The sequence below is a fragment of the Leucoraja erinacea genome, chromosome 3 (genome assembly GCF_028641065.1).
Source record: "Leucoraja erinacea ecotype New England chromosome 3, Leri_hhj_1, whole genome shotgun sequence".
In the NCBI taxonomy this organism is placed as follows: Eukaryota; Metazoa; Chordata; class Chondrichthyes; order Rajiformes; family Rajidae; genus Leucoraja; species Leucoraja erinaceus.
The window spans coordinates 37,881,882-37,894,351 of record NC_073379.1 but is presented as its reverse complement, the minus strand read 5'-3'; the positions used below and the strand labels follow the sequence as shown (position 1 = coordinate 37,894,351).

The following is a 12,470-nucleotide window of genomic DNA, read 5'->3' as shown; positions in this document are numbered from 1 at the left end:
AAACACTAAATTCCTTCCATTTGGCCTATAAATTCATGACAATGAGATTTAAAAATCATGTTATATTCTGAATTCTTGTGTGAATGTTATTTGGACACTTAGGCTATTTAAAAATGTTAACCTTTTCTTAAGAAATGGATAGATGTTTAGATCTAGTAAATGAATTTTGTAAATAGCTACAATTAGGTAACTAACTAATTATATACTTTATTTTCAGGTCATCCAAGTAAGATTATTTAATATTTGTTTCAGAATGCTTCAATCCATAATAACTGAAAATTTCATTCAGTTCTCTTAATTTTTAAGAAAGTTATGGGCTTTTGACTGTCCTCGATCACAGCTTTTGAGTTAAGTCAATGGAAACGCAATAGGGAACAAGATGCTAATTTCAGAGTATGAAAATGGCCATAACTTTTTTAATACTGAAGATATGAAAGTGAATTAGGTGTCAAATTAAACTTCTTTCTATGCTTTATCTGATGGGATAAATTGCAGACTTAAAATCTCAATTTTTTTTAACATTGCTACTTTGCTTATACAGGAAAGGGTCTATGTGGACATGGTATAAAGAGTTAAAGAATATATCATCCATTAAAAAATGTCTTCAGGGACTCTTGAAATTTGATTCAGCCAGTTAAGTTGGAAAGATTGCCATAGAATCTGGGCATCTGCTGTGTCAAAAATCATTTATTGACAGCTTTCCAGTGAAGGCCATTCTCCCACTATGCCTTGGGGCGTCATGATACCGGGTTCAGCAGTGACCACTCCGACATTTGCAGTCGGATGAACTCACATGGTATAATTTTATATACAGTGGTAAGAAAGTCCAAGACCATATGGGGGCACTGTCCCTCACCATCAGGGCGTGTGTGCAGTGGTGCTGATTATCTCTAGTTTGTCCTGGCAGCACAGTCCTGGCCTTCGAAGGGTGAAGGGTGGCTATCTCAGGCTTCACTCTGTATTTCCTCCATGCCTCAAGAGGAGGCACTTGCAGTCTCAAGTTTATCCTGGCAGCTGAGCTTTATGCTTGAAGAGTCGGTGTTGGTGGTCTCTGGATTATCCTGGTTGGTTAATCTTTGCCTCTGTGTATGGGCACAGTCCCTCATTGTGTGTGGGCAGGCTTCCTCAGCCTCTCTGCCTTAGCTTCGAAAGAGGCATTAGCTGTCTTGGGCTTCTTCTTGGCAGCTAAGTCTTGAACACCTGATTGTCTCAGGTTTGTCCCAGTGTCTCAATCTTCCTCACCAGGGGAGCACAGGTATCAGGGACTTCTCTCACCAGAATGACTGGGCTTTATAAGTAGGTTGACAAGTTTCAGATAGCCAAACCAATATCAGCTAATTGGACTTGGCTCTTACTAATGGTGTTGGGGATTGGCATCTCCTAGCCTGTTAGCCAGTGATAGGGATCAGAGTGGCCTTCAAGGGACGGGGTGCTGTTACAACCTCTGCAACACTTTAATAGAGCTGTCCAACTAATCTCACTTCCCTTACTAATTTTTTTCAAGGCTACTGTCAAATATTTTCTCAAGCTCTTCTGCCAGTAAAAAAATATTCTATGAATTTGTTTCTTTTTCCTTTACTGATGCAGAGTCTCTTGCCCAGAGTAGGTGAATCAAGGACCAGAGGACATAGGTTTATGGTGAAGGGAAAAAGATTTAATAAGAATCTGAGGGGTAACTTTTTCACACAGAGGGTGGTGGGTGTATGGAACGAACTGCCAGAGGAGGTGGTTGAGGCTGAGACTATCCCAGCGTTTAAGAAACAGTTAGACATGTACATGGATAGGACAGGTTGGGAGGGTTATGGACCAAACGCAGGCAGGTGGGACTAGTGTAGCTGGGACATGTTGGCCGGTGTGGGCAAGTTGGGCCGAAGGGCCTGTTTCCACACTGTATCACTCTATGACTCTATGATCATAAACATTCTGTCTGCTGGTTATTGGTGTATCCACCTCTAGAAATTGGTTCTCTTTACGCACCCTATTCAATAAATTTGTGATTTTGACCATCCTAATCATGCCTTTCACTAACTTTCTCTGCCCACGAGAGATAATCCTTAAATCTCTTCAAGAAAAAGGATAAGATTGGCAAGGATAAATTAAAATATATATTATGGAATGAGAAACAACTTTATATAGTTTGTGGTTTTCAATACCTTAATCCTAAAGTACACCTGGCCATGATGTATATAATCTCTGTGACTCAATGTGGAGAGAGCAGCATTAAGTTAGAAGCAAGGAACTGCAGATGCTGGAAATTAAGTTATGTTGTCCCAACATTTCCAAGTTTCATAACGTTAACCACTTTGGGTGAATTGCTTAGGATTTATATAATTACATGTTGAATCTCTGAAGCCAAATAGGAAAAGTCTTGGAATAGATTTTTGAACATTGAATTTTCCATTTCAGAGCACAGCAACGGGATCTTCCAGGAAAGAAGATAACGAGGAAGAGGAGGAGGAGCCGAGAGAGAAAGAACTACGGATGGAATATCTGCTTTGTGCTTTTGATACTCTTGGAAAGGCCTGGCCTAGAACTCCGGAAACACAGAGTAGGATATTACAGTAAATTGTGTAATGTTCTCTCATTCACTGAATGCTCAGCTGCCATATCCAGACGTTGGGAAAGTTCCCACAATTTTTAAGCAATCTTTTTTAGTGTAATCATTTGTACTTGAGTGATAAGTATGGGCAACTGTCTAGATAGGGCACTAAAATAAATACCTTTATACAAAAATACATAGTTAATCTAATTTAACTTAAACATGTCTGGCATTTATCTCATCTGCGCAATTCTCCTCTCTGTTCCCACTTTGTTGCATTCTTAGATCATCCTGGTGATTTGACAGAGTGTATATTTTGTCTTGTCTGCAGCTCGGTACCAAGTTGAATTGTGTCATTTAATGTGTGAAAGGCTGAAGCTAAGTACGTGGAAAGTTCAACTAGGGGTGCTCCAAGCAATGAACACCTACTTCCAGGGGTAAGAAGAGTTAAGCGATATTTTGTGCTTGCAATCTGATCAGTGGTTTTGTTAATGAAACCCGGTAACAAACAGCTACATTTGTTCCTGCAGTTTACTGCTTCTCAGCCAGGGCAACAAAGACACAAGTGCATTATCTGAGATCTTAAAGGATACTTTCTCTGCACTCACCTTCCCATTAGGTGAGTTGAATAAAGGTTGAGGTTTTGCCTGGTTTACAGGAATAGTTTGGAGATAAACTCACAGGTTTTAACTTTTCCTTTTTTTAAGAAAACAAGAGCTACTCTTCAGTCCGGGCAGAAGCTTTATCAATATTAGAACTTCTCTTTAAAAAACTTGAGGGTAAGTAATTAAAATACAATTATACACAATACAATATTTGGAAATACTCTCTTCCAAATATTTGCCCACTTCCACCTTTAGTACATTCAATCGACAGAGTATCTTAAGCTTTCGAGTTATGCAATTCCAAACGTTTACTAACCTATTTGATTTGATTTGATTTGATTCCTTTATTGTCATTCAGACCTTTCGGTCTGAACGAAATTTCGTTGCCTGCAGTCATACACAATAATAATAAATAACAAAACATACAATAAACACAAATTAACATCCACCACAGTGAGTTCACCAAGCACTGTGATGGAGGCAAAAGTCTTAGTCTCTGTCTCTTCCCTCATTGAGTAAAGAAATTCCTCCTCTATTGGCCAAAACATATTCTGAGACTGCTTCTGACTTCTAAACTTTCAAGAAAACATAAGCTCAGTGTTCTACCCAGTTGAATATTTCAGAAACCTGTTTCTCATTCATTTAAACTACATAGGCCAATGTTCCTTAATCTCTGCATAAAACAACACCCCAATCATCCCATTCCAAGGATCAACTGAATTAAATCTTTGCAACTGTAACTCCAAGGCACAATTACCTTTCCTTGTGTATGGGGATGAAATTGTGTGCACAACACCAGGTATGGCTTCACCATACTCTCTACAGCTTGCTCCTATTGTTCTTATGGATCATACATTCTACTAAAAGTTTGTTTACAACTATATGTTTCTTTTCCAGAGACTAATCAGTGGGCAACTTTAACATCTGAAAAGAGGGATGTAATTCTGAAGGCTCTAACCAGCATGGAATCAGACAACAGGCCAGAACTGAAAGATAGAGCCTCAGACCTTAAGAAATGTCTTGCAAGTGTCCCGTAAACCTGCCATGACCTATTCTTCATCTGAAGACTTGACAACCCCGATTCTTTCTATCTAGTTTGGATATATTAGACCTAAAATGTTGCTTCGTATGTTGTCAGGTTGGCCTGTTTAAGAGTATAAGTGAAATGCTGTACCTGCAACTTAGAAAAGGTGCGAGTGTGGTGAATTCCATTTTCTGATGTTGGTTTGTGTGTGCTCGGTTAATCGTGTTTTGCAGATTCTCATATCTGCACAAGATGCACATTATATCTCTGTGTCTTGTCTTCCTCCCATGAAGCAGGAAATCACAGAGGCGGAGGGCTTTGGTTGTGAAACATTTAATGCACTGTGTCAAGCAATAGTTCAGAGTTGGAGGTGTAATGATGAGGTGCACTCATCAATTCAGTTGGAGCCAAGTTTAGTGAAGTTGAATGTTAGTCCAATTAATTGCAACAAAAATATATTAGATTATGTTGAATTTGAAAGATGGAAAAAATAGCTGTCAAAGGTGCAATGGGCTCCATTTATGCCACTGAACACTGTGTTGTGGCAGCATTTGTAATATAATTATTGCACATGGTGGTGCAGTCCAAAATAACATTTAGACATCAATTTTTTTTTGCCACTCCAGAATTGATTTTAGCAGTTAACTCCTTCCCTTTAGCTGACTAAACATTTAGCACTTCTTATTTCATGTCTGGATTTCCGTGCTGCTTCAAATATTTTAGTACAGTTTTTGCATCATTTGAAGAGGAAAAAAATATTTAAAAATGTTTTAAATATTATTGCTGCCATGTTATATCTTTCTGCACCATTTCTACTGTGAAATGGAAGTGGTGTCAGAAATTATTTTAATAGTTCTGAAAATTCACCATTGCATTTTACACTGGGGATGGGGTTCAACTAGCTATATTGCAAAGTATTTTTGCAGTATACATAAAAATATTTGATTTTTAAAGACTCTATTAGCTCATTATCAAGATTTCCCATTTCTCTTTACTGTTTCTAATTTGTTCTCTAGATAAGCTGAATTGGAGTTTGTATATTTTTAGTATGTAGAATATATGCTGGACTTTTAAGCTGCAATCTTTCTCCTCCAACCCAAACAAAAATAACTTTAAACTTCATGTGTGTTCAGTAATTTTTTATTTTTTTTAAACTTCTTAATACTTTAAGTTAATTCATTAAGCTATGACCAGTTTTCAGTTTCTTTATTATAACCGGATTTTGAAAAGCAATCCAGAAGGCTCCCATCAGATACTCTTGACATCTGTGCCAACAGCCCTCCTAACTTTCCATCAGTGTGGAGTAATAAAGAGTGCTAGTGCTCATTTTTTGTTTCATATATGCACTAGATCATCAGGAAGTAGTGCATTATAATTCTCCTTCCCATGCATTAGATTGTAAGATGTATCGTATGATTCTGTTGGTCACTTGCACTTTTGCAGGAATCAAGGGAAACGCTAAATAAAGTTGATTCTGAAATATTTAGAAAGACAAAGTGGTAGAATAGTCTGTGATCTAGAGCTCAGGGTTTGATTTTACATTTGTCCATTACTCGGATCAACCAGTTTGTTCCTAATTAAGAAATCTGGATGGAGTATCTAGTACACAAGATAGAAGGATTGGCCCACTGCTTGAATCCTGGCATGTGTCAGCCCACTGTAGCTGGTGAATGATCTGCAATGAGACGTTAAAATAAATTATATAAACGGTGATCTTTGTTTGAAGTATGTTATTCTTGTAAGTATGTGAGGGAAAAGACTTGTAATTGCTATTGGGGTTGTCATTAGTGTTGCATTGTACAGTCTGTGGCAGTTGGTTTATTGATCGATATGTCACTTAGGATGCTCCACTTGTTTGAGTTCCTGATAATTTCTAGCTAAACTTAGAATGGGGGAGCGATTGACGCCAGCCACACCCAGATAGAAAAGTGGCCTTCCTCAAGTTTTCTATGAAGAATGATTGCACTATTTTGCTAACCATGAACACTGTACCATGCCCCATGTGGGGAATACTTGCTGCTGCTCCAGCCATTCACTGGTAATCCTTTGTACTGATAACTAAATTTTGTTCTGCCTATCAAAACGTGTTCTCAACAGAATTGGAAAAAATCTGGAACTTGACTAACAAAGAAGGAAAAATACCCTAATTCAAAGTCCATTTAACTGCTGTAGGGTTGTATAGTTTCAAATGAACTTTTAAATGGAATTGTATGAATGGTGATGATTAATTTACTCAGGTCAGAGTGAACAACTCCAGCCTCCAGTGCCAGGTTAAATCTTTATTCTGAAGCTAAAGGTGTGCGTAAGAATTGTAATTTCTGTAACAATCTTATTTGGCCTTACAATTGAGCACCTGTAGCCCGCTTGCTTAATTGGGCACAGTAAGGATGTACATTCTTAATCCACGTTCATAAAAGCAGTTAAACATCAGACGGATCGGATTCACTGTGTCAATGAATGTCATTTAGAACTGGGGAGCTGAAAAAAGTTTGAGGAAACTGGTGGGCCCCATGAAGAATGTCCATATGAATTGTGCTTGCATGATGTGTATAATAAAATTATGCTTGGTCTTCTGTGAGACATTGCTTATGGGTGAGGGAAGGTGTATACAAACACTTTAACATTGCCAAAATCAATAAATGCTCTTGTTCTGTTATATTACTTATTTCTGCCTTTCATGCCTTCAGCTGCCAGATAAAGTCAGATGCAGTGTATAGTAAATAGATGACAGTGACATCTAGTTTAGAGATACAGCGCGGAAACAGGCCCTTCAGCCCACCGAGTCCGCACTGACCAGTGATCCCTGCGCACTAACACTGTTCTACACATACTGGGACAATTTACAATTATACCAAGCCAATTAACATACAAACCTATACGTCTTTGGAGTGTGGCAGGAAACCGATGATCCTGGAGAAAACCCATGCAGGTCATGGGGAGAACGTACAGTCTCCATACAGACAGCACCCGTAGTCAGGATTGAACCCGGGCCTCTACCTCAGCGCCACAGTTGCATGTCAATCCATCTGGAATTGGAATTAAAATGGCATGCAGGGTGCTCACATTAAAAGGAAGATATCAGAGCTCTCCCTTTCTGTTGCACTCTAATTTGTTTTTAAAGTCCAAGAAATAAACTGAACAAAGCCTGAGAATATAGGCAACAGGATGACCCAAGAATGAAGATGATTCCAGCAGGAGGCTGGAGTTTGTTGTCAAATCCAGTCGCACACATTCTTCATGTTGCTTTATTTCCTGCGGCTGTTCCAGAATGACATCTGATGGCAGTGCCAGACTAGAAGAACAGTTGTTGGAGCATTGCGTGAACTCCCAGTGTCACTGCGGTTTACTCCTGAATATCTAAATTGGCTTTGTTCAGTGAATGATCTCTGAATTTGAATTATACATATCAAGAGACCATCTTATTCTCTTCAATGAAAAATAACTTTTATACAATATAATTCAAGTTATAGCTATTTGTGACAAACACCCCCTTTGCTGTCTTAAACTCAACTCGAGTTGTACAACAAGACTTTATACATGGCAGATTATGTCTTACTGACGAGTGAGTTTTTTGAGGCAGTGACAAATGTGTTCGATTTGGATAGGGCGGTGGATGTTGTTTACATAGATTTCAGTAAGGCATTTACCAAAGTTCCCCATGGTAAACAGATCCAAAAGATTAAGATGCATGGGATGAACAGTAACTTTGTCATATGGATTAATAACTGGCTTACTGATAGAAGGCAGAGGGTTGTTGTGGATGGACAATATTTAAGCTGAAAGTCTGTGACTAGTGGAGTTTCACAGGGATCTGTGCTAGGACCTCTGCTTTTTGTAATATCTATACCTATAAAAGTCTCATCTTGTGTGTTGTATGTTCGTTTTATTTGTATCTTCCTCAAAACGCTACGTGCTAGCGCTTAAATTTTTACATATTCTGACGTATCTTTTCCCACTGCGTCTTAATCAGGTTCACTTAAGATTTCATCCTATATTTCACCAGTTACCGCTTCTCACAGCCTTTTTCTAGGAGCTTCCAATGATGATGTCACAATGCCACTCTCAGTGCACCAATCATAATGGGCTCTCAAGCTGCCGAGTGCCACATCCCCAGCCCCCTCCCCGCTCTCCCACCCCTGGGTTATTCGAATCATCTCCCCCCCCCCCCCCCCCCCCCCCCCCCCCCCCGGGTTATCCACACCCCCGCCCCCCACCTCCCCGGGTTCTCCACATTCCCTGCTGCCTCAAAAGGGCAGCCAACACCCCCGCCCCACCCCCCCCCCCTCTGGGTTATTCACAGCCTCGCCCCCACCCCAGGGTTATTTACACCCCTTCCCCCTGGGATATTCACGCCCCCCCCCCCCCCCCCCCCCCCCCCGCTGTCTCAAAAAGGCAGCCACCATCAGCAAAGACCCACACCATCCTGGCCACAGACTCATTTCACCATTGCCATCGATAAGAAGGTACAGGAGCCTGAACACTGTAACGTCCAGGTTCAGGAACAGCTACTTCCCTACAGCCAAGCAAGCAAGAATTTCATTGTCCTATCTTGACTCTTGGTCCTCGGCCCACCCCCCACCCACCCCCCCACCCCCCCCCCCCCCCCCCGGATTGATTGCCTCCATAAATTCCATAATTTACCTTCTGGGGCACATTTGCTCTGGGGTGAGTGCCCACGGGACCTACTTGGTCAGGTATATATATAAATGACTTGGATGTAAACAAGAAGAGGTGGGTTATTAAATTTGCAGATGACACCAAGATTGCTTGGACTGTAAGGAAAGCTGTCAAATTATACAGCGAGAAATAGATCAGTTACATTAAAGGGTGGAGAAATGGAAGATGGAGTTTAATCCAAGCAAGTGTGGGGTGTTGCACTTTGGGAGGTTAAATGTAAGGGGAAAATATGCAATTAATGGTACGACCCTTAGCAGCATTGACATATCGAGGGATCTTGTCATCCAAGACCATAACTCCCTGAAAGTGGCAACAGAAGTTGATAGTATGGTAGAGAAGGCAAATGGCATGCTTATTTTCATAAATCGGGGCATTGAAAATAAGAGTTAGGATATCATGATGCAGCTTCATAGGACTGGTTTGTTCACATTTGGAGTATTAAGATTCAAGATACATTTAATTGTCATTTGGACCCCTTGAGGTCCAAACGAAATGCCGTTTCTGCAGCCATACATTACAAACACATAGACCCAAGACACAACATAATTGTATTACACAACAATGTATTACACACATTTCTGGTCACCCCATTACAGGAAAGATGTGGAGGCTTTGAAAAGGGTACAGCGGAGGTTTGCCAGAATGATGCCTGGATTTGGGGGTATTAGTTACAGGGGGAGGTTGAACTGACAAAGATTATTTTCTCTGGAACACCGGAGGTTTGCGAGAAGACCTGGTAAAAGTATATAAAATTATCAGAGGCATTGATGGGGTAGACAGTCAGAATGTTTTTCCCAGAATTTAAAGAATGCCTAACGATTTCTAAAATTCTAAGACAGTCTAAGAACCAATAAACAGTCTTTTTCCCAGAGTGGAATTATCAAATACTCAAGGACATAGCTTTGAGATGAGAAAGGTTTGAAGGAGATTTAAGAGGTGTCTATTTATTCGCACATATGCCTGGAGCCAGGAATACTCCGTCAACGGTGTTGGTGGAAACAGATGCAACAGCAACGTTTAAAAGGCATTTAGATGTGAACAAGCAGTGAATGGAGGAATATTGACCATGTGCAGGTAAATGGGACAAGTTAATTTGGCATCAAGGTGTTGGCACTGACATCATGGGCCAAGGATCCTGTAACTGCTTTAGTGTTCTGTATTTTATTCGCTTTTTTGTCATCAATATATTAAAAACAAGAAATGTATTGTTCTTTCTTGAAGTAAAGATCCTATAATTTGGACATTTTTATTGGGAAAATACAATTCGAAAACTTTCTATATATTTGTACGGTGAACAATAAAATAGGTTTTTAATCAGTGCTCCCACACAACAACATTGGTTAAAATTAATCTGCTTTTTAGTTTTTCACCTGTTTCCAAACAGTCTTAAATTTGTGCTGCTACCCAATATAAGTGTAAATTCTGTTAATTGTTTTTTTTTTCTCCTAGTGAGATTAGTTTAGGTCTATAATCATGTCATGCTTGCTTTTTATTAGCTGCAGGAAACCTGCTATTCCCCATCAGTTGATCACACCTCTTCATTCATTAACCCATATTTGGTGATGGTTCGAATAAATTATATTTCTATAAAAAAGTCGATAGAATGGTTAAAATAACCACGGTAGCTGTATAGTCAGAGTTAGAATGTAGCTGTTTATCAGGATAAATGCTCTTGTAAATCTGAATTAAAATATTATCCAGTTTTTGATGCTTTGGAAAGGATAACTGACATCTTTCCTGAAGAGCTCTGTACTTCCTAACAGTCCCCTGGGATCCCTTTTGCCTATTTGGAGAAGACGTATGATTTAATCCCTCCCTCCGTAACTCCCTGGTCAATTCGTCCCTTCCCACCCGAACCACCCCCTCTCCGGGCACTTTCCCGTGCAACCACAAGAAATGCTACACTTGTCGCTTTACTTCCCCCCTTGACTCCATTCAAGGACCCAAACAGTCTTTCCAGGTGCGGCAGAGGTTCACCTGCACCTCCTCCAACCTCATCTATTGCATCCGCTGCTCTAGGTGTCAGCTGCTCTACATCGGTGAGACCAAGCGCAGGCTTGGCGATCGCTTCGCCCAACACTTCCGCTCAGTTCGCAATAACCAACCTGATCTCCCGGTGGCTCAGCACTTCAACTCCCCCTCCCATTTCGAATCCAACCTTTCTGTCCAGGGCTTCCTCCATGGCCAGAGGGAGGACCACCGTAAATTGGAGGAGCGGCACCTCATATTTCGCGGGCAGTTTCCACCCCAGCGGTATGACATTGACTTCTCTAATTTCAGATAGTCCCTACTTTCCCCTCCCCTTCTCAGCTCTCCCTCAGCCCACTGGCTCCTCCTCTTCCATTCTTCTTCCCCGCCCCCCCACCCACACATCAGTCTGAAGAAGGGTTTTGACCCAAAACTTTGCCTATTTCCTTCGCACTATAGATGCTGCCTCACCTGCTGAGTTTCCCCAGCATTTTTGTCTATGTATGATGTAATAACTTGTCTGGCAGGCAGTACCACATTGTTCAGTGGGTCTTCAACATTAGTACTTGGGTTTATGGCAAGTGGGCATCATTGGGAACACCAGCATTTAATATCAATTGACCTTGAGAAGGTAGTGGCGAGTCTCCACTTTAAACTGCTAGAGACTGTGAAAGTATGCAATGCGCTGCAAGATGTGGACCCATTGATGCCTTTCCAAGCCAGATGACATGCGATCATACAGATAATGCAGTGTAATGTGTATGCTGTCTCTGTCTTATATGGAAGAGGTTGTGCATTTGATATCAGCCTAGGCTCTATGTTTAAATATCTTGAATGGGACTTGATCCTACAGTTTTCGGAAGAAAATCACAGTGACAGAGTTCAGCTTCAAATGCAATCTTTCCATCCGATGGATCCAAGCCAGCAGGATGACCAATGTCCCAATTAGAACATAGAATAATACTACACAGGAACAGGCCTTTTGCCCACGATGGCTGTGCCACCCAGGATGCCATGTTAAACTAATCTTCTCTGTCTGCATGTTATCTAACTCCCTCCATTCCCTAGATATCCATATGCCATTTAAAAAAATCACAAATGCCACTATTACAGTGCGATTCATGGACATCACCAGTTGCTGCACTCTACCTCGTCAGTCCCCTATTCCCCTCCTCCATTATCCTCTCTCTTCCCACCCTCCACCAACCCTCCTCTGCTTCCTCCCCTCACCCCCTTCCTCTCCTCCTCTTTCTTACCCCTCCATTCCCTTGTCATCCCTCTTCCCCTACTCCATTCCCCCTCATCCCCCAGCACTCCCTCCCCCTCCTCTTCACCCTCCCTCTTTTGTCTCCTCCTCTTCCCCACTCCCCACACCTCTCCCTCCCTCACCTTTCCTCTACCCTCAACACTCCCTCCTCTCTCCCCTCCCTACCCCCTCCTCTCCCTCAATCCCACTGTTCCCCCACTCCTCACCTCCCTCTATCCCCCAATCTCCTTCCTCACCTCCTCCACTGCCCTCATCTCCCTCTATCCCCCACTCCCGACCTCCCCCCTCCTCTCCCTCCATCTCCCTTCCCTTCTCACCTCCCCCACTTTCCCCTCCCTACCCACCTCCTCTCTATCCCCCTGCTCCCCCACTCATCACCTCCCCCTATCT

At 41.5% G+C, this 12,470-nt stretch overlaps 1 protein-coding gene across 1 annotated transcript in view; it reads left to right on the top strand.

Moving 5' to 3' along the window:
- Positions 1-6,824, top strand: part of ecpas (Ecm29 proteasome adaptor and scaffold) — a 100,730-nt gene extending 93,906 nt beyond the window's left edge. The window contains exons 45-49 of the mRNA XM_055632447.1: positions 2,407-2,548; positions 2,871-2,976; positions 3,070-3,158; positions 3,247-3,318; positions 4,042-6,824. Coding sequence (XP_055488422.1) covers positions 2,407-2,548; positions 2,871-2,976; positions 3,070-3,158; positions 3,247-3,318; positions 4,042-4,181 — 549 coding nt within the window. The 3' untranslated portion in view covers positions 4,182-6,824. The remainder of the gene's footprint in view (positions 1-2,406; positions 2,549-2,870; positions 2,977-3,069; positions 3,159-3,246; positions 3,319-4,041) is intronic.
- Positions 6,825-12,470: the final 5,646 nt, after the last annotated feature.